Source organism: Gorilla gorilla, chromosome 23 (genome assembly GCF_029281585.2).
Source record: "Gorilla gorilla gorilla isolate KB3781 chromosome 23, NHGRI_mGorGor1-v2.1_pri, whole genome shotgun sequence".
NCBI lineage: Eukaryota > Metazoa > Chordata > Mammalia > Primates > Hominidae > Gorilla > Gorilla gorilla.
Window position 1 is genome coordinate 16444004 of NC_086018.1, and position 19799 is coordinate 16463802.

Consider the following 19799-nt stretch of genomic DNA (forward strand, 5'->3'; position numbering starts at 1 on the left):
TTTTGGGAGGCTGAGGCGGGTGGATCACCTGAAGTCAGGAGTTCGAGACCAGCCTGACTAATATGATGAAACCCCGTCTCTACTAAAAATACAAAAATTAGCTGGGCATTATGCTGGGAGTAGCTGGGAGGCACCCGCCACCATAATGTAGCTGTAGTCCCAGCTACTCAGGAGGCTGAGACAGGAGAATTGCTTGAACCCAGGACGTGGAGGGTGCAGTGAGCCGAGATTGAGCCACTGCACTTCAGCCTGGGTGACAGAGTGAGACTCCGTCTCAAAAAAATTAAATAAAATAAAAAATATAAATAAATAAATGTAGTAAGATCGCAGAGTTGTGCAGTGGAAGCATGTGCTGGTCCTATCCATGTAGTGAAGGCAGATTTCATACACAAATCTCACAAGAACTTTTAGCCCTGATTGCCTTCCAAAGAAGCAGTACATGGACTAATGCATGGGCTGTCCCTAACAGCTCCGGAAAGATAAACAGAAAACAGAAAATGACATGCTCAGCCCTTGAGGCCAAAATGCCCTTCCCCAGAGCAGCTGCCAGAAGACAGGGAGCAGGATCGGGTTGGAGGTCACTTCTGGGTGAGGGGGAGAATGGTCAGACCCGTGGCAGGGGTGTTGGAGCCTGGTCGGCCTCACTGGAACAGAAGAGAGCTCAACTGACAGGCAGAGCCTCGCATAACCCAAGTTCTTACGGTTCAGAGAGGCCAGCCAGTGCGGGAACAAAGACAGGCATGCACTGAAATGGTTTCCTGGAAGACGGCCCAGTTGCATCTCTCAAATGGGACCAGATTGGAAGGGAGACCAGCTGCTTTGGGCAACCAAGGCTGCTTCTGGGTGAACTCCCAAACTAGATGGTGCCGAGGGCCCTGGACCTGGCAGCTGGGCTAAACATCACATGGCCCTGTATTCCAGGAAACGGCATCTCAGTGCTTGTCTGGCCAGTTCTCCAAAAGAACCATCCACAGGCCATTTTTCCATTCCCTTCCTATGCACAGACTGGGCCCGGCCTGACCAGAAACTCTCCCTTAGGGTTTTCAGTCACTGGCGAAACTTGAGCCCGGCACTGAGGATATGATGTTAAAATGTGACTCTGGGCCAGGCGGCGGCTCATGCTTGTCAACCCAGTGCTTTTGGGAGGCTGAGCTGGGAGGGTCACTTGAGGTCAGCAGTTCAAGACCAACCTGAGGAAAATAGATCTCTACAAAAAAATAAAAATAAAAATTAGCCAGCTCTGGTGACATGCACCTGTAGTCCCAGCTACTTGAAAGGCTGAGGTGGCTTGAGCCCATGAGTTCAAAGCTACAGCTATGATGGTGTCACTGCACTCCAGCATGAAAAACAGAGTGAGACCATGTCTTGAAAAAAGGAACAAACAAACTAGGCATAGAAGAAACATACCTGAAAATGGCCGGGCCCAGTGGCTCATGCGTGTAATCCCAGCACTTTGGGAGGCTGAGGCGGGTGGATCACCTGAGGTCAGGAGTTCGAGACTGGCCTGGCCAACATGGTGAAACCCCATCTCTACCAAAAGTACAAAAATTAGCCAGGCGTGGTGGCGGGTGCCTCCCAGCTACTCCGGAGGCTGAGGCAGGAGAATCACTTGAACCTGGGAGGCAGAATTTGCTATGAGCTGAGATTGCACCATTGCACTACAGCCTAGGTGACAAGAGCCAGAATCCATCTCAAAAAAAAAAAACCTAGAAATAATAAAAGCTGTATACGACAAAGCCATAGCTAACCTACTACAGAATGGGCAAAAGTGAAAAGTGTTTCCTCTGTAAACAGGAACAAGACGAGGATGCCCGTTCTCACCACTTTTATTAGACATCACACAAATATGCAAGAGAAAAAAATAAAAGCCACGCACACTGGAAAAGAGGACATCAAATTATCCTTGTCTGATGAAGATGTGATCTTGGATTTACGAACATGTAAAGCCTCCACCAGAAAACTCTAGACTTGATAAATAAATTAATACAGTCATTTGCAGGATACAAAATCAACATACAAAAATCAGCAGCATTTTATACACCAATAATGGTCTAGGAAAGAAATTAAGAAGGCAATCCCATTTACAATAGCAACAAAATGAAAAATGATATGCCACAAAGGAAATTTTACCAAGGAGGTGAACGATTTCTACAAGGAAAACTACAAAACACTGATGACAAAGTTTAAGAGGACGGAAAGAAATGGACAGTCATTTCATGCTCATGGAAGGAATTCATAGCATTAAAATGACCACACTGCCCAGAGCAGTCTAGAGATTCAATACAACCCCTACCAAAATACCAGTGTCATCTCTCACAGAACTGGAAAATCGTAAAACTCATATGAAACCAAAAAAGAGCTCAAAGAGCCAAAGTCATCCTCGCAAAAACAACAAAACTAGAAGCATCCCATTTCACTGCAAATTAGAATGACAAAATTTTTGACAAGTGCATGGTAACCAAAGCAGCATGGTCCTAGCATAAAACTAGACACATAGATCAATGGGATGGATGACAGAGCCCAGAAAGACAGCCACATAGTCTTCGGACTTGTGTCTCTCCTGCTGTGCATCCATGCTGGGTGCTTTACATACAACAGGCAGACAAGAAGTCCCTGTTGCAAGTGAGGACAAAGTGTGGGAAGGCCGTGAGGGTCTGCAGTCCCAGATGGCCTTGGCCTCACCCCACAGTGCGCTTTTGCACCGGAGTGCCATCTTCTTCTCCAGGTCCAGGTCTTCAGCAGTGACCCCGGACCCCAGCTGTAAGGGAGGTGGCAGCATCAGAGGCTCCCCTTGCCTGAGTGGCAGCAGAGGAAACTTGCGTCTATGGGGCCTAGAGGCCTGGGATGTGGGGGAGCCATTCCCGGGGGCAAGTGTCTGCCCTGGTGCTGCATCTGCTGCCTTTTCACACTGGGTGAGACCCCAAGAGACAGCCTGAGGCCGGTCCTCACTCACTGTCTTTGAGATCCTGAGGGGCAGCTGACAGTGGGATGAGGCTGGCCCCCTCCTCTTTGGTGACAGGAAGCCTCCTATGGAACTGTAGGAGCTCACGATGGCATTTTGTTTGGTGCATGAGCTCATCAAGGGGTCTGGGATCTCTGGTTATATCCGACTTCTGACCTCTGGGCATGGAGGTCTCTCTGCAGAGGCCCAGGCCTGGGCACGAAGGGAGAGAGGCCTCCATTGTCCCACGGGGGCCTAAATGCAGACTGTGCATCCCCGGTGCCCTCAGGAACCCTTCTCTGATCATCAGGATTCTCTTGGACTCTGGGGTCCTTGTCCTGCTCAGGCATCCCTGCCCCCCTCTCCAGGAGGGCCCTCAACACGATCTTCTCTGGACAGGAGTCTGGGGCACAACTGGATGTTGTGGGCCCCAAAGGGGTGACTCCCTGCTCTTGGGCCCCACAGAGAGTCCTTGTGCTCAGTGCACTGGCTGAGCTGCAAGACATCCTGGAATTGGCAGCACACAGCACCGGCTTGCTGTGGTAGCTGTGCATTCAAATTGAAGGCAGGATTGCCAGCAGGGAACACAGGGCTTGTAGGATCACGGAAAACCCTTGGAGTTGTTTTGACACACCACTGATGCCAAGTGTCTGGGTACTTGTAGGATGGCCCTGCCATTCCATCCAGGGGCAGTGGCAACAGGGAGATTCCACAAACAAAGTGAACTGGGGGATGGGATGAGCAGGCTCCAGGCAACTGAGCCCTACTGGCAGGCCCTTGGCCCCTGGGGCCGGGACAGGGGGTGACAGACACAGAGTGCCCAGGTAACCACTCCTGGGAGCAGTGGGAAACCGTCAGATGCTTCAACTCTTGAGAGCTGGGCTCTAAGCATCCGCCTTAGCTGCCAACTTGGCCAAAGGCTATACGAGCAGTTTCCCCTGTTGACGGGCAATGCATCTTTCCAACCTGAGCGAGTGGGTGTGCGTGCAAAGATGGTGCGAGTCACGGATCTGCGCGGGAAGGGTGACCTTAAGGGATTAGCACGGCCAGGTATGCACACAAGGCACCTGCTGGCAATGCCTTGGTGGGGAGTGGGCAGTGCACACAAGAGGTACTGGAGGGAGAGGCGCGCGGGAAGAACAGGCGTGCACAATGGCTGCAGATCCACCTGTGGATCGCTGAAGATTCCTGCTGAGGGTTGAGGCTGCTGGGCTGGAGGACTGTATGGTCCATGCATTGTAATGTCCCCTTCTCTCCCTGGCCCAGAGCCCCAAGAGCTATCCGGACTCTCTCCAAGACCTGGTTCTGGCCCAGCAAAGAGGTCTCGGCAGGGGAGCAGGATTCCCGGCCCAGCAGCTGGCTCAGGAGGTGACAGCTTTGGGATTCGCATCTGAGCGTTCTCCTGCTCTTCTCCTGGGAACTCTGTTGGGGAGGGTTGCTCAGAACAGAAGTGCCTGGGACGCCCAGATCCTGCTGGAGTGGCAGCTGGGGTGATGGCCAGGGCAGGCTGGGAGGGACATACTTTCCATAGGACCCAGTGCTTTCATCTCCATGCAATTGACCAAGAGAAACCAAACCCAAACTCCTTCCTTTACACAGACCTATTTGAGGGAGGCTGGGTATTGTTTGTGTATTTCAACCTAACAAGATTTTGAGATAGTTGGAATGCAGAAGGAGACAGGAGGACTCAAGTGTCCTGTCTTTTGCAAAACTGTCAAACGTAGCTACTCGGTCTCTTTTTTGTTTTTTTTGTTTGTTTTGAAGACTATGGTTATTTTGCAAAATATATATTATTTGAGTTTCTCTATGTGCTATGTTTAGATAAATTAATATACTTTTTTCATCAGCACATGAAACGTTCTTCAAAACAGATCCTTTGTTAGTCCACAAAAGCTGTCCCTACACATTTTAGGAAATCATAATCATAATCATTCCAATGATCAGACAGCAGAGGAATAAAACTAGAAATGGATATCAAGGCAAACTACAGAACCTATATGCATACATGAAAATTAAACCCCACCCTCCTGAATGAGCACTGATTCAATGAAGAAATTAAAATGAAAATCCGAAAATGTTTTCAAACAAATGAAAATGGAAACACCATATACCAAAAGCCTTTGGATTCAGCAAAATCAGTGCTGTGAGGGAAGTTTGTAGCAATAAATACCTACATCCAAAAAGTAGAAAGATGAAAAATTAATAAACTGATGATGCACCTTAAAGAACTAGAAAAGCAAGAACAAAGCAAAACCAAAATTAGCCCATGAAAAAAGTAATAAAGATCAGAGGAGAACTAGATAAAATAGGGTCTCAAAAACAACACAGAAATCAAGAAAAGGAATTACTGGTTCTTAGCCAGAAAAACACACTTTGGGTATTTCCTTTTTTTTTTTTTTTTTTTTTTTTTTGAGAAAGTGTTTTGCTCTTGTTGCCCAGGCTGGAGTGCAGTGGCAAGATCTCCACTCAATGCAAGCTCCACCTTCCAGGTTCAAGTGATTCTCCTTCCTCAGTCTCCTGAGTAGCTGGGATTACAGGTGCCCACCACCATGCCCAGCTAATTTTTGTATTTTTAGTAGAGACGGGGTTTCACCATGTTGGTCAGGCTAGTCTCGAACTCCTGACCTCGTGATCTGCCCGCGTCGGCCTCCCAAAGTGCTGGGATTATAGGTGTGAGCCACCGTGCCTGGCCTCAAAATATTCTTTTGAGGGACTCTTGCATACAAGCCCCAAGAGGCAGGTGCAAAAATGTCCATAGAAACACAGTAATAGAAAAAAAGAAAATCCAGACTGATTCAAATGTCCATTAACAGGAGAATGAATAAATTAGTTGGAATCTTCTTTTCTTTTCTTTCTTTTTTTTTTTTTTTTTTTAAGATGGAGTTTCGCTCTTGTTGCCCAGGCTGGAGTGCAATGGCACAATCTCAGTTTATAGCAACCTCTGCCTCCGGGGTTCAAGCCATTCTCCTGCCTCAGCTTCCTGAGCAGCAGGGATTACAGGCATGCGCCACCACACCCGGCTAATTTTGTATTTTTAGTAGAGATGGGGTTTCTCCGTGTTTGTCAGGCTGGTCTCGAACTCCGGACCTCAGGTGATCCGCTGGCCTCGGCCTCCCAAAGTGCTGGGATTACAGGCGTGAGCCACCGCTCCCGGCCATTAGTTGGGAGTCTTCTTATACAGTGGTGAGACTGAATCAACTACAGTTGCACAACAGAATGGATGAAGCTTAGAAGTAATGTTGGGTTTAAATGGCCAGTCCCAGGCCGTTACATTTACCATTTGCAATAACAACAGGAACTAAGGTAACTGAAGAATCTAACAAAAACTGTGCAAGACCTGTATTGAAAAATTATAAAACTTGATTGAAAGACATTTAAAAAATCTAAATAAGAGAGATAATATATAATCTACTCTTTGTGGATTGGAAGATTCAGTATTATAAAGTTGTCGATTCTCCCCAAATTGTTCTACAGATTTAATGCAAATCCAGTAAAAAATTCAGCAAGAGGCCGGGCGCGGTGGCTCAAGCCTGTAATCCCAGCACTTTGGGAGGCTGAGGCAGGCAGGTCACAAGGTCAGGAGATCGAGACCATCCTGGCTAACATGGTGAAATCCCATCTCTACTAAAAAAAAAAAAACAAAAAAATGAGCCAGGCGTGGTGGCGGGTGCCTGTAGTCCCAGCTACTCAGGAGGCTGAGGCAGGAGAATGGTGTCAACCCAGGAGACAGAGCTTGCAGTGAGCCGAGATCGAGCCACTGCACTCCAGCCTGGGCGACAGAGCGAGACTCTGTCTCAAAAAAAAAAAAAAATTCAGCAAGGGGTGTGTGTGTCTGTCTGTGTGTGTGTGTGCAAGCCATACACAGAACACTTTTTTTTTTTTTTTTTGAGACAGAGTCTCACTCTGTCGCCCAGGCTGGAGTGCAGTGGCTCGATCTTGGCTCACTGCAACCTCCGCCTCCCAGGTTCAAGTGATTCTCCTGTCCCTGCCTCCTGTGTAGCTGGGATTACAGGTGTGCACCACCACATCTGGCTAATTTTTGTATTTTTAGTAGACACAGGGTTTCACCATGTTGGCCAGGCTAGTCTCCAACTCCTGGCCGCAAGTAATCTGCCCACTTCAGCCTCCCAAAGTGTTGGGATTATAGGCGTGAGCCACCGAGCCCAGCCAGTACACAGAATACCATTTTTTACTTAAGTATATTAATCTAGAAGAGTTTTTTAAAAATACAGTATACCATTTTTATCTATAACACTTAAAGACAATCAAAGCCAAATTATGCTGTTTCAAGATACCACATACTTAGAAAAACATCTATAAAAAGCAAGAGAAACATACAAATCAGGCCCATCTGGAGAGAAGGGAGTGAAGCATTGCGCTGATACGGGGATAAATATGCTGGTTGGGTAGACAGGCAGTCCTTATGCTTTTGGCTGACGTAGATGTTACGTGCTATTTCATGTGTTATCACACTGTCCAGTAAACACGTAACATAAGAGAATAATTAACCACCATCAAGCGTTCTCATCTTGAGACAGGAAGATGTAGAGGAAAGACCTTGATGTGTGTGTCAGTTACAAGGATGTACACCAGTGACTGACATGACTTGGTGCAAATCTTGGGTAGAGACCTATACTTAAGCTCCTCACCCCCACCTGCTGAGGCGTAAGGGCTCAGAGGGGGTTCCATGGGGTGGGCGGGAGTGGTAAGGGTCGAGGTGCAGCCACAGCCTGGCTCTGTGCACACCCTCTCCCTCCCCCCCGCCTCTTGTGCACACCCCTTCCCACCTCATGTGCAGACCCTCTCCTTCCTCCTCACCACTTCTGCACACCCTCTCCCTCCCCCACCTCATGTGCACACCCTCTCCCTCCCCCACCTCATGTGCACACCCTCTCCCTCCCCCACCTCATGTGCACACCCTCTCCCTCCCCCACCTCATGTGCACACCCTCTCCCTTCCCACCTCATGTGCACACCCTCTCCCTCCCCCACCTCATGTGCACACCCTCTCCCTGCCTCACCTCATGTGCACACCCTCCCTCCCCCACCTCATGTGCACACCCTCTCCCTCCCCCACCTCATGTGCACACCCTCCCTCCCCCACCTCATGTGCACACCCTCTCCCTGCCTCACCTCATGTGCACACCCTCCCTCCCCCACCTCATGTGCACACCCTCTCCCTCCCCCACCTCATGTGCACACCCTCCCTCCCCCACCTCATGTGCACACCCTCTCCCTCCCCCACCTCATGTGCACACCCTCTCCCTCCCCCCACCTTATGTGCACACCCTCTCTCTCCCCCGTCCCATGTGCACACCCTCTCCCTCCCCCGGTCCCATGTGCACACCCTCTCCCTGCCCCCTGCCCCTTGTGCACACCCTCTCCCTCCCCCTGCCCCTTGTGCACACCCTCTCCCTGCCCCCTGCCCCTTGTGCACACCCTCTCCCTGCCCCCTGCCCCTTGTGCACACCCTCTCCCTCCCCCTGCCCCTTGTGCACACCCTCTCCCTGCCCCCTGCCCCTTGTGCACACCCTCTCCCTGCCCCCTGCCCCTTGTGCACACCCTCTCCCTCCCCCGGTCCCTTGTGCACACCCTCTCCCTCCCCCGGTCCCTTGTGCACACCCTCTCCCTCCCCCTGCCCCTTGTGCACACCCTCTCCCTCCCCTGGTCCCATGTGCACACCCTCTCCCTCCCCCTGCCCCTTGTGCACACCCTCTCCCTGCCCCCTGCCCCTTGTGCACACCCTCTCCCTGCCCCCTGCCCCTTGTGCACACCCTCTCCCTCCCCCGGTCCCTTGTGCACACCCTCTCCCTCCCCCCGGTCCCATGTGCACACCCTCTCCCTCCCCCTGCCCCCTGCCCCTTGTGCACACCCTCTCCCTCCCCCTGCCCCTTGTGCACACCCTCTCCCTGCCCCCTGTGCACACCCTCTCCCTCCCCCTGCCCCTTGTGCACACCCTCTCCCTGCCCCCTGCCCCTTGTGCACACCCTCTCCCTCCCCCTGCCCCTTGTGCACACCCTCTCCCTGCCCCCTGCCCCTTGTGCACACCCTCTCCCTGCCCCTTGCCCCTTGTGCACACCCTCTCCCTCCCCCGGTCCCTTGTGCACACCCTCTCCCTCCCCCGGTCCCATGTGCACACCCTCTCCCTCCCCCTGCCCCTTGTGCACACCCTCTCCCTCCCCCGGTCCCTTGTGCACACCCTCTCCCTCCCCCTGCCCCTTGTGCACACCCTCTCCCTCCCCCGGTCCCTTGTGCACACCCTCTCCCTCCCCCGGTCCCTTGTGCACACCCTCTCCCTCCCCTGGTCCCATGTGCACACCCTCTCCCTCCCCCTGCCCCTTGTGCACACCCTCTCCCTCCCCCTGCCCCTTGTGCACACCCTCTCCCTGCCCCCTGCCCCTTGTGCACACCCTCTCCCTCCCCCGGTCCCATGTGCACACCCTCTCCCTCCCCCTGCCCCTTGTGCACACCCTCTCCCTGCCCCCTGTGCACACCCTCTCCCTCCCCCTGCCCCTTGTGCACACCCTCTCCCTGCCCCCTGCCCCTTGTGCACACCCTCTCCCTCCCCCGGTCCCATGTGCACACCCTCTCCCTCCCCCTGCCCCTTGTGCACACCCTCTCCCTGCCCCCTGTGCACACCCTCTCCCTCCCCCGGTCCCTTGTGCACACCCTCTCCCTCCCCCTGCCCCTTGTGCACACCCTCTCCCTGCCCCCTGCCCCTTGTGCACACCCTCTCCCTCCCCCGGTCCCTTGTGCACACCCTCTCCCTCCCCCGGTCCCATGTGCACACCCTCTCCCTCCCCCTGCCCCTTGTGCACACCCTCTCCCTCCCCCTGCCCCTTGTGCACACCCTCTCCCTGCCCCCTGCCCCTTGTGCGCACCCTCTCCCTCCCCCTGCCCCTTGTGCGCACCCTCTCCCTGCCCCCTGCCCCTTGTGCACACCCTCTCCCTCCCCCTGCCCCTTGTGCACACCCTCTCCCTCCTCCTGCCCCTTGTGCACACCCTCTCCCTCCCCCTGCCCCTTGTGCACACCCTCTGTACCCCCGTTCCCGCCCCAGCCTGTGTTTGCAGTGCTACAGGGTGGCTGCAGCCTTCGCCTCCCACAGCTCCTCAAGGTCAGAGGGCTGGGAACCCCTGGGATGTGGCTGGGATGAGGACCCTGCCCCTCGTCAGGCATTTCCGGGCAAGGGGCACAGAGACACAGCCAGCCCAGCAGCTGAGTCCCTCCTATCAGGCCAGGTGGGAAACTGAGGCATGAACACAACCCCAGACTGGAAATAACAAAGCCGTCATGTACTGTGCGCCTACTGAATGCCAAGCCCTATGCCCTATTCTTTAATGTCATCTTTAATGAGATGTCTTCACTCAGTTCACCACATGATAGTAGACAGGTATTTATGATGCACCTACTGCATGCTGGGCACTTTTCTGGGCCATGAGGACTCAGGGAGGTCCCTGCTCTGGTAGAAGTCAAACCCGACAGGAGACAGAGATTAGGGCCCCACACACCAGGAGGAAGAACCCAGTGCAGAGAGTGCCAGCAGGAAGCCACAGGGGCAGGGAAGGCGCTCCTGGGAGGGTGGGTGGCTGCATCCTGAGGCTGAGCAGGGGGAGCTGGCCTCGGGACAGGATGTGCGCAGGCGTGGAGCAGGAAGTTCCTGGAATGATGGGCAAGAGGGAGCAGGTCACTGGGGGCAGGTCTAAATACTGGGGGCTGCATTGGGATAGCAGAGGCCTCGGGCAGCTCAGCATGTAGACTCCCCTCCCTGGCCCCTTCCCTAGGATGACAGTGGAGGTCCATCCCCAGGTGGTGGTGAGGACACTCCTGACACAGAGACCCCAGCCCAGCTGGCAGGGGAAGGGGAGCCCCCAAGGACCCCTGTATGTTGGGGCGTGTCCCGCCAGGCGGCCCTCCGTGGTGCCCAGCAGCAGCCCTGCTTGCGGACCCTCTTTAGTCCCCACTGTTAAAAAAATAATTCAGTGAAAAGTGACACTAGCTGGGCATGGTCGTGGGTGCCTATAATCCCAGCTACTCGGGAGGCTGAGACGGGAGAATCGCTTGAACCAGGGAGTCGGAGGTTGCAGTGAGCCGAGATGGCGCCACTGCACTCCAGCCTGGGTGACAGAGTGAGACTCCGTCTCAAAAAGAAAAGAAAAGAAAAGAAAGAAAAATGACACTTGCTAAAGCTCTGTAGGGAAGACTATCCAGGACCGTGTCACTAGGTATAAGGGACCATGGCGATGAGATTCTGCAGTGGGTAAGAGACTGGGCTCAGCCTCGAAGACAGCAAGGGCAAGTGGGATCGGACAGTCAAGGAGCAGGGTAGGGGGCAGCGCATGGAAAGTGACTAAGAGGAAGCATCAGCAGCCAGGGATTCTGGCTTAACTCCCCTAACAGGATTCTTGCTGAAGGCCAGCCAGGATGGCCAGACCGCACCTGGGGGACAGAGGGGGAACCCGATCAGATGTCAAGGATGGGGGGCTTCTTGCTAAACTGACTTTGCAGAATTCTTGCTAAAACCAGAGTTTATAAGGAAGTGCTCAGATGTGCCTAGGGGAAGGCTCAGGAGCCTAAATAAAGTTTGACCAAGCAGAGAATCTTTGTCACCAGCTTGGTGAGAGTGAGGCCCAGAGTGGGTCAGGGCTTACCTGCTCAGGTTGTGCAACTGGGAGGGGTCCATCAGGAGCCTGGAGTCTTCCCACTGGGGGCTGAGTCTGGGCCCTCAGGGCACATATAGGTAGATGCTGGCAGGCCCAACACCCCATGCAGTGCAGACTGGGATGCTGGTGCCTGTGGCACAGACTGGTCAGACCCACCCCAGGCTAGACATTCCTTGCAGGGAGAGCTGAGGCTGTTGATGCCAGGAACAGACAAACAAGGTGATCACCAGGTAATGAGCTCGTTACCCACATCAGGCAAGGCCATTGCTGGGTAATCATTTGGCCTCCTGCAGAGCCACCTGCCCTGGGATGGTTCCCAGAGATCTGGCTAGCCAGTGCCACAGGAGGCCGGGGCACAGTTCCAGGGCCTAGTGGGCAAGGCAGGGGTATTCAGGGACAAGGTGTACCTGAGTCCCCACAGGAAGCCCCAGACCCTGCAGTAAGACCTGGAACAAGTCATTCTCCTCTCTGAGCTCTCAAAGAAGAGGTCAGCTCAGGGGTCTGGGAGGCAAGGTCTCCTAGAGTAGACTAAGCTGGCCGCTGCCATGGTAACACACACCCTCCCAGCCAGCCGCTGGTCCTGACAGATGAGGAAACTGAGGCTAGGTGTTTTCATGAAGCCTCTGAACCCAGAACCCAGTACCCAGTGTCCTGAGCAAAGCCCAAGCCAGACCTGCCAGCTTATGTGTACAGAGGCCCCACTATGCAGCCTGCACTCCTGGGGCCTAAAAGGACCATCACCTCCCCTTCTAAGAGGCTGGGCACAGGGGCTGGGCCCCAGCCAGGTCAACCTTCCTCCTCCTCCAAAGGCCCAGCAGCAGCTGCTCCCAGAGCAAGCAGCACAGTCGCAGCAAAGGTTGGACAAGTGTCCTGTGCTCTGTGGTCTGAGCAGAGGGCCAGGGGCCGTGACCCACATGGCCCCTCCAGGACCAGCTCCAAGATGAGCCTTCCTGTCCCGACCAGCGTGTCCGGGACCTCAGGGTGGATCAGCCGCACCTGCCGGCTGCTCCTGTTCCTTGCTCTTCCTGGGGCTCCCCACCACCTTTGGGAGGCAGCTCCAAGACCCTGCTGCCTCCCTTGCTTACCCTCAGGCCCCTGCTGGGTGTGCCCCCTCCCCACACAGACCCCTGAGCCAGCTTCGAGGACTCTGCCTGCATCTCTACATCCACTCTGATGACCGTAAAGCTACAGTCACACTCTCTGCCTCCACCCCCGCCCTGCCGGGTCCCTGCAGCAGCTCTCAGAGGCCCCCATAGCCCCCTCCCACACACAGAGCTCGCCTGGCCCTGCCGTCTGAGCGCTCCCCTGGCTCCCAACTGCCCTTGGGCTCTGGGACATAAAACCTCCAGCCAAGGTGGCTGCCAAGTTTTATTTAATAGCCATAGAGCACAAAAGGGATGACAATTAAGTCACACGGAGAGACTGCCCCATCGGGACCCCTGGCCAAGCTAAGCAGAGGAGCCCTGGGGTTTCCTCTGACCCCCCACTGTGAATGCATTGCTGAGGGGCAAGGTGGCCAGTTGCCCACCCAGCCTGCACATCTGCATGCACAGAGCTACAGCCTGGGCCCAGGGACAGCCGCGGGAGCCGGTGGCTTCCCACAGGCACAGCCAGCCTCCCCACCCCCACCGTGCCTGGCCCCCGGCCCAGGGCACACTGAGGGGAACAGGAGGGGAAGGAGCAGGCCCTGCACTGGAGCCTCAGTCAGCTCCTCTGTGCCAGGGGCAGCTGGGGCTGGCTGAATTTGAGGAACTTCCCGGAGGAACTGGAGAGCAGACCTGTGTGCGTGCCCCGCTCTGCCACGCTCCCTGAGGGACATACTGCTTTGGCCGGCCCCCCACCCCATCTCCTCTCCGCCAGTCCCCGGTGTCCACCCCAGCCCCGCTACCGATGAAGCTCAAGCCAGGGTCCCCACCACCTGCTTCACGGCCATCCCTGCACTTGAGCTCAGGGGCTCAAGGTTGTGCTGACACGCCTGCCTGTCCACCCCTCACCGACACCTCTGCAGTCCTCCTCAGGGCCCAATAGGGTCCCCAGGACCCCGCTCCCATTCTGCCCTTGCTCCTGCCAACCTGTCTTCTCTATGCCCATGACTTTGGGACCCTCTGCCACAAGTGCCAGCCCCCACATCTGTAGCCCCTGCAGGAACAAGCCCTAATCTGGACTCATTGCAATGGCTCAGGTTCTCTTCCAGCCTGTCCATAAACCTCCAGGCAGAGATCACAAAACTAACAGCTCTTTCTGCAAATCTGGAGTCTCTCTTGCACCTTCTTCACCATCCAGGCCTCCCTGTCACTCCTCCTGGGGACCTCAGAGATCTCTTCATTTCACAGGTGAAGACTTGCCTCAGAGAGGGCACAGCCCCTGGGTCACACAGCCCGTCTCCAGCAGGGCTGGGGAAAAGAACCCAGGGCGCTCTTGTTGGCAGTGTTTTAATGACTGGGGGGAGGGAGAGAATGGCTAATGAGGCTCTAGGGATCAGCAGAGCCAGCTGCTGGAGGTCCCAGAGGACGGGTGACTCAGCAGGAATGGGGGAGTCTGAGGGGTTGACAGAGTGCCCAATTCTCACCTCCTCCTGCACCTTCCAGAGAGACGAGCTGCAGGGAGTGATGGAGTGGATGAACATGACTAGAGGGACCCAGTCTTCTCCTCAGCAGCTGCTTGAGGACAGTATTAGCGGTCCCCTCAATCCCCCCCCCACACATGCACACATGCACTGACCTGCAGGGGCCAGACCCCAGTGGACCCGGGGACACAGCTTCCAGGGGCTGTCTTGCCATGTCCCTTCCCAGACCTGCCTGGATTCATGCCAGGCCACCCTCCACAATTTGCTGAGGGAGGCCCCAGGGTCCAGGGCACCCAGAGTGCTAACTAGCCCCTGGGGGTACAGGGAGAACAGCATGCTGTGTGGGGGATACTACTCTGCCCATACCTAGGGCCCTGTGGCGGCCACAGGCAGCACTGCTTATGCAGAGGCACTGGGGTGAGAAGGAGTAGGGTGCAGTAGTGAGGGCTCCACAGAGGGTGGAAGGGCTGCAGGGGAAGGCAGACCAGCAGGGATGCCATGAGGGCCTCAGATGCCAGGCTGCAGAGGTGGACGGGCGGGCCAGCTCCTCTCCCCAGCCTCCTACTGTAAAATGGGAGAGGATCCCAGCCCTGCTGATTCATCCACTCACTCCATGGCAAGACAGCCACTGACAGCTGTGTCCTGGGGCCCACCCGGGCCTGGCCTCTGTGCAGGCTAGCACTCAGCATGCTTAGTGCCACACTCGGCCCAGGAGAAATGACCCAGCCCTGGGCTCAGAGACCCCACAGTGGGTGGATGGAAAACAGAGTCGTTTAAATATAACTGTGAAGGGTGCTGTGGAGGAGGGGCTCGAGGTCCCCAGTGTGGGATGGGGTGGTCATGGAACGTTTCCCTACCTAAGTGGGAAAAGTGAGAGCCACCAGGAAAACGGCGGGGGTGGGGGGGAGAGGAACTGTGCAAAGACCCAGAAGGATGAAGAAGACTGTTTGGATTAGAGGAGGTTAAAGACACAGACAGGCTTGGACATGGCGGCTCATCCCTGTAATCCCAGCACTTTGGGAGGCCAAGACAGGAGGATCACTTGAGGCCAGGAGTTCAAGACCAACCTGAGAAACACAGTGAGACCCTATCTCTACAAAAATAAAAATAAAAATAAATAAAAAAAAATTAGCGGGGCATGGTGGTGCACACTTGTAGTCCCATCTACTCAGCAGACTGAGGTGGGAGGATCGCTTGAGCCCAGGAGGTGGAGGCTGCAGTGAGCTATGATTGCACCACTGCACTCCAGCCTGGGCAACACAGCAAGATCCTGTTTATAAAAACAAAACAAAACAAAAAACCCAGCTTGAGATGGCCAGGGATTTCCAGAGGCCCTAGGCGGGCCGCCTTGGAGAGTAAGGGAGACCCTGAAGAGCTCGCATGGAAGGACCAGCAGCTTGGGGCTGGAGATGCCACCTGGATGGATTCCTCCAGCTGTGTGGACTAGGGGACAGGGTGAGGAGATAATGGCCTGGACTACATGGAAGAATGTCGCCCTGAGCCATTCATTGAAAAGGGCTGTGGGGTCCATGACCACTCCTGGCCTTCCCTTGACTATGATGGAGACAGTAGCTTCCAGTGTAAAATGTGAGCTCAGTTCCTGTCTCGTGTCTAGCGGGTGGTGCCTGGTCTTTGGCTGGCGATGCTCCATGTCACCTATGCCCAGAAACTGGGCCATGCCCTTTGTGAGGACCTGCCCACAACGTCGTTGTTCCCACAGGGTCCCCGGGGAACCGGGCTGCCCGGGACCCGGCCCTGCCGGGGTTCCCTGCGCCCCAGACCGGAACCGCCAGGGCTTTGGTCGTTCCCACAGGCGTCCCGCGGGCCCCCTCCACGGTGCGTCGCCTGGGCCCCAGCGGTCGCTAGGCTGCAGCCTGGGGCTCCCAGCCATCCCGGGCGCTGGCGGCGGTGGAGGCAGCAGGGCGATGGCGGAGCCCGGCCGCCCGTGGGCCCAGGCGCGTAGTGCGTACAGAGCCAGCGAGGTGCTGCGGCGCGGCACGGGCCGCCGGCGGTACCCGGGGCCGCAATCCAATGGGCCGGGCCAGGAAGACGCCCGAGCCCCGGGCCGGCTGGCTCGCCTGTGCGGCCAGCTCCGGGCCGAAGCGGCTTCGCGGTCCGAGGTGCCGCGGCTGCTGAAGCTGGTGGAGCGTGCAGGGGCCGGGGCGGCGGGCGCGGGCGAGAGGACCGGCGCGCACAGCCGCGGCTCCGTGTGCTCGGTATGCGGGGAGCCCCGCGGCGGGGCCACCTACCCGGCGGGGGTCCTGGAGGTGAGCGAGCGGAGGCTGCAGGAGGGCCTGGCGGCAGTGCGCGAGGAGCTGGGCGCCGGGATTGAGGCGCTGCGCGCGGAGCTTCGAGCGGAGCTGGACGCCCTGCGCGCGCTGCTGCCGCCGCCGCCGTCCCCGCCTGCCCGCCGCGAGCCTCGCGCCGCGCCCCGCGGCCCGACCCTGCTGCGGACGCTCGGCACCGTGAGCGCCCTGGTCGCCGCCTCCAGGCCCGCAGACGACGCCCCGGACGGCCCAGCAGAATGCGGAGCGCACCGAGCCCCGGCCAGGAAGAACCACAAGAAGATGCCAGTGCCGCCTGGGGCCCCACAAGGTGGCGGGGACTGAGGGCGGCCGCACAAGGGCAGCCTAGGCGAGGTGCGGAAGGCGTCGCGCTGGCTACTCTGGTACCCCCAGGCCGGGGCAAGTGAGCAGATCGGTCCCCCTCGTGGAGCGTGGCTCTGAGTCAGAAGGGTGACCGGGTGCCGCCAGTTAGGGCTCCGGTACTGGAAGGAGGGGGTGGGCGCGGGACGGGCGGAGGGTGGGCCACGTGCGTCTGGGGAGTGCGGCTGGCAGCCGGGATCCTTGCCAGAGACTGAGTCCGGCTAGAGAACAGGGTGGAGCCCCTTTGGACCTTAGAGCTGGGCCTTTGGGCCTTGGGTCTGGGTGGGCCTTTGGGCCTTGGGTCTGGGTCAGCCTTTGGGCCAGGGCTGGGTCAGCCTCCAGGGGAACAGCCGAGACTCCTCTTCCTTGGGGTGACTGCAGGTTCTTTTTCTTTCAAGGTCTCAGGAGGCAGGGTCTCCACGCACTGGAATAGTGTCAAACCACACACAAGGGCACAGAACCCAGGGACACAGGGCGGTTGAGACACGCAGCTGGTGATGGCCCTCAGGACGGTGTCAACCAGTATGTAATCACATTCCACACGGCACCAACTGGACAGCGGCCTCCGGTCAGCCTCACTCTGACAGCAACCCCTTCTCACTGGACAGCATCACCTGGACACAGAGCCTCACCTAGTCTGTGTCCCGTGGACCCAACTTTGCTTTGGACGGTGACACCAAGAATACTCACCCCTTTACTTAGCCAGACCACAGGCAGCCACCTGGACACAAACATCTCTCCAGAGTCACCCTCCACGCCGACTCCACAGCAGAACTCCCAGGGAGGCACTGGGGCATGGCTTCAGAGCACCAGGCAGCCCTCCGCGGTGCCCAGCACCCGCTCAGCCAGGGCAGCCTGCAGCGGAGCCTGGAGCCAGCAGCTTCTCATCTCTTGGCCTCGGGAAATGTAGCTGGAGTCATCATTTAGCAGAGCACGGTGTCCCTGGGTTGGCCACCCAGCTTAGTTTTAAAATAAAATAATGTAATCTTGGCCTAATGGTGGAATTTCTGACTGCTAGATGTTCTCCTTCCATCTGACCAGGGGATTCAGACACAATGTGTATAGGATGAGGGTGGGGGCCCTTCTCCCTCTGAGAGGAACCTGGAGAGGCCCGGGTTCTGCTGAGGTAGGAGAGGGTCACTCAGAGGGCTCCCACGGAACAGACAGGCACACTGAGGCCTCAGTGGGATTAGGGCAGGAAATGCCCCTCTTGCAGTGGGGGACCACGCCGGGTCACGCACCCACCCCCTCCAGGCTACATTAGGCTAAGGTCACTCTGTGCATTATTTCATTATTTCACATGGAGGGTCGCCCACGGTTGACAGAACCACAAGCTGAGCCCCAGGCCCATCAGAGCGCAGTGCACACCTGCTAGGGTGGGGGAAGAGCGGGGGGCTGCTGTGGGGACTGAGGCTCTTGGGGAGGCCAAGACTGCGTGCCCCTTAAGAGGCTGCTGTGGGCCAGGCACGGTGGCTCACGCCTGTAATCCCAGCACTTTGGGAGGCCGAGGCAGGCGGATCAGGAGGTCAGGAGATCGAGACCATCCTGGCCAACACGGTGAAACCCCGTCTCTACTAAAAATACAAAAAATTAGCCGGGCGTGGTGGCGGGCACCTGTAGTCCCAGCTACTCAGGAGGCTGAGGCAGGAGAATGGCATGAACCTGGGAGGCGGAGCTTGCAGTGAGCTGAGATTCCACCACTGCACTCCAGCCTGGGTGACACAGCAAGACCCCGTCTCAAAAAAAAAAAAAAAAAAAGAGGCTGCTGTGGGCGGAAGTTACCCGTGAGCAGTATGGGGTGAAAGTGGGAGGGTCCAGCCTGGGGCACGGTGTGGAACAGGGTCATCCGAGGGTGCAGGGCAAAGAGATCAAAACGGGGTGGGAGAGGGGCAGCACCTGCGGGAGGAGCCAGGCAAGGCCCGGGGAGGGGTGTGGGGGGCGACGGGGGACAGTGGCTCCACCTGCACCCACCGGATGGGTATGGGGTCCTCGAAGACGGTCCAGAGCACCTTGGGCTCACAGTCAGGCGGGGTCAGCGACCCAGCAAAGCGACAGTAGCTCGAGGTGTTCGGCCGCATCGACGCCAGAAGGAAGGTGGACATCAGATTCACTGAAAGCCCCGGGCGGCAGAGGGAGGGGGATTGGAACCAGCCTCCCTGTGCCCTGCTGGTGCCATCCCCAGCAAACCCCCCGCCCCCGAGCCGGAAAACGACCCGGTGGCTCCTCACCCGGCTCAGGCACCTTCCTCAAGCCCGACACTATGGCGCAGGAGTTGGTGTTGCTACAGTCCTGCTCCTGGGAGGGGCTCCAAGTGCGAGGGGTTCTGAGTGGGGGAGTCTCTGAAGAGGGAACTCGGCTGGGGTACTCTAAGCAGGAGGCTCCTAGTGGCAGGAGGCATCTGGCATCTGGGAAATGGGGTGGAGGGTTCTCGCCGCCACCGGCCCTGCCGATTCAGGCTTTCCCACCGCCCCATCCTCCCACAGATCCTATAGACCCTAGAGATCCCCCCGACAGACTCCACAGGCCTGGCCTGTCCACTTCCAGGATCCCCATGGACCCCTTTTTTGGAAACATACATAGAATCACAGCCCTGCCTTCACCGCCAGCAGCACCTCCAGCAGCAGGGCCAGCACTCCAGCCCATCACCGTGGTGTGGTGCCTCCTCCATGCTCTGGTACTTTGTGTTACTGTGGACCACGTGCATCTGGGGGGAGGCACAGATGTAGGAGATACCCAGCTGCCCCCACCTTGCTCTCTCTCATCTCCGTGGGAGCACTCCGGCCACCCCACCTTGTGCCCAAGTCTACATCCATAGCCTGGTGCTGCCTGTCCAGGCTGTGCTCTGAGTCTGCTCGCCTCGGGCCCCCCCACCCCCAGTTGAAGTGCAGCCGCAGTGCGCGGTAGACAGGCAACAGCAGCCCAGCCTCCCAAATCTCCAGGTGGTTCTGAGGATCAGTGTCCATTCAGAGTAGCAATGAAGGGGAGGA

General features: G+C 56.9%; 1 protein-coding gene and 1 pseudogene across 2 annotated transcripts; one reads left to right on the plus strand and one right to left on the minus strand.

Annotated features, from left to right (window-relative positions):
• Positions 1 to 2449: 2449 nt before the first annotated feature.
• On the minus strand, positions 2450 to 4627 carry LOC129529658 (putative POM121-like protein 1; annotated as a pseudogene).
• Positions 4628 to 9577: 4950 nt separating this feature from the next.
• LOC101133898 (protein FAM246A) lies at positions 9578 to 17803 on the plus strand. 2 transcript variants are annotated; one of them, XR_008675111.1, is made up of 2 exons: positions 9578 to 16855; positions 17211 to 17803. XR_008675111.1 is itself a non-coding variant. In XM_055374918.1 (2 exons), exon 1 carries the CDS (start codon positions 15577 to 15579, stop codon positions 16774 to 16776), a length of 1200 nt encoding a protein of 399 aa, XP_055230893.1. In that variant the 5' UTR covers positions 9578 to 15576; the 3' UTR covers positions 16777 to 16806; positions 17211 to 17803. The 2 variants fall into 2 exon arrangements, 1 of the variants encoding a protein (XP_055230893.1); XM_055374918.1 differs by having other exon boundaries at positions 9578 to 16806.
• The last annotated feature ends 1996 nt before the right edge of the window (positions 17804 to 19799 follow it).

Coding starts and splice junctions, on each gene's coding strand:
- LOC101133898 (XM_055374918.1), top strand. CDS start 15,577: ATGCCACCTGGATGGATTCCTCCAGCTGTGTGGACTAGGGGACAGGGT.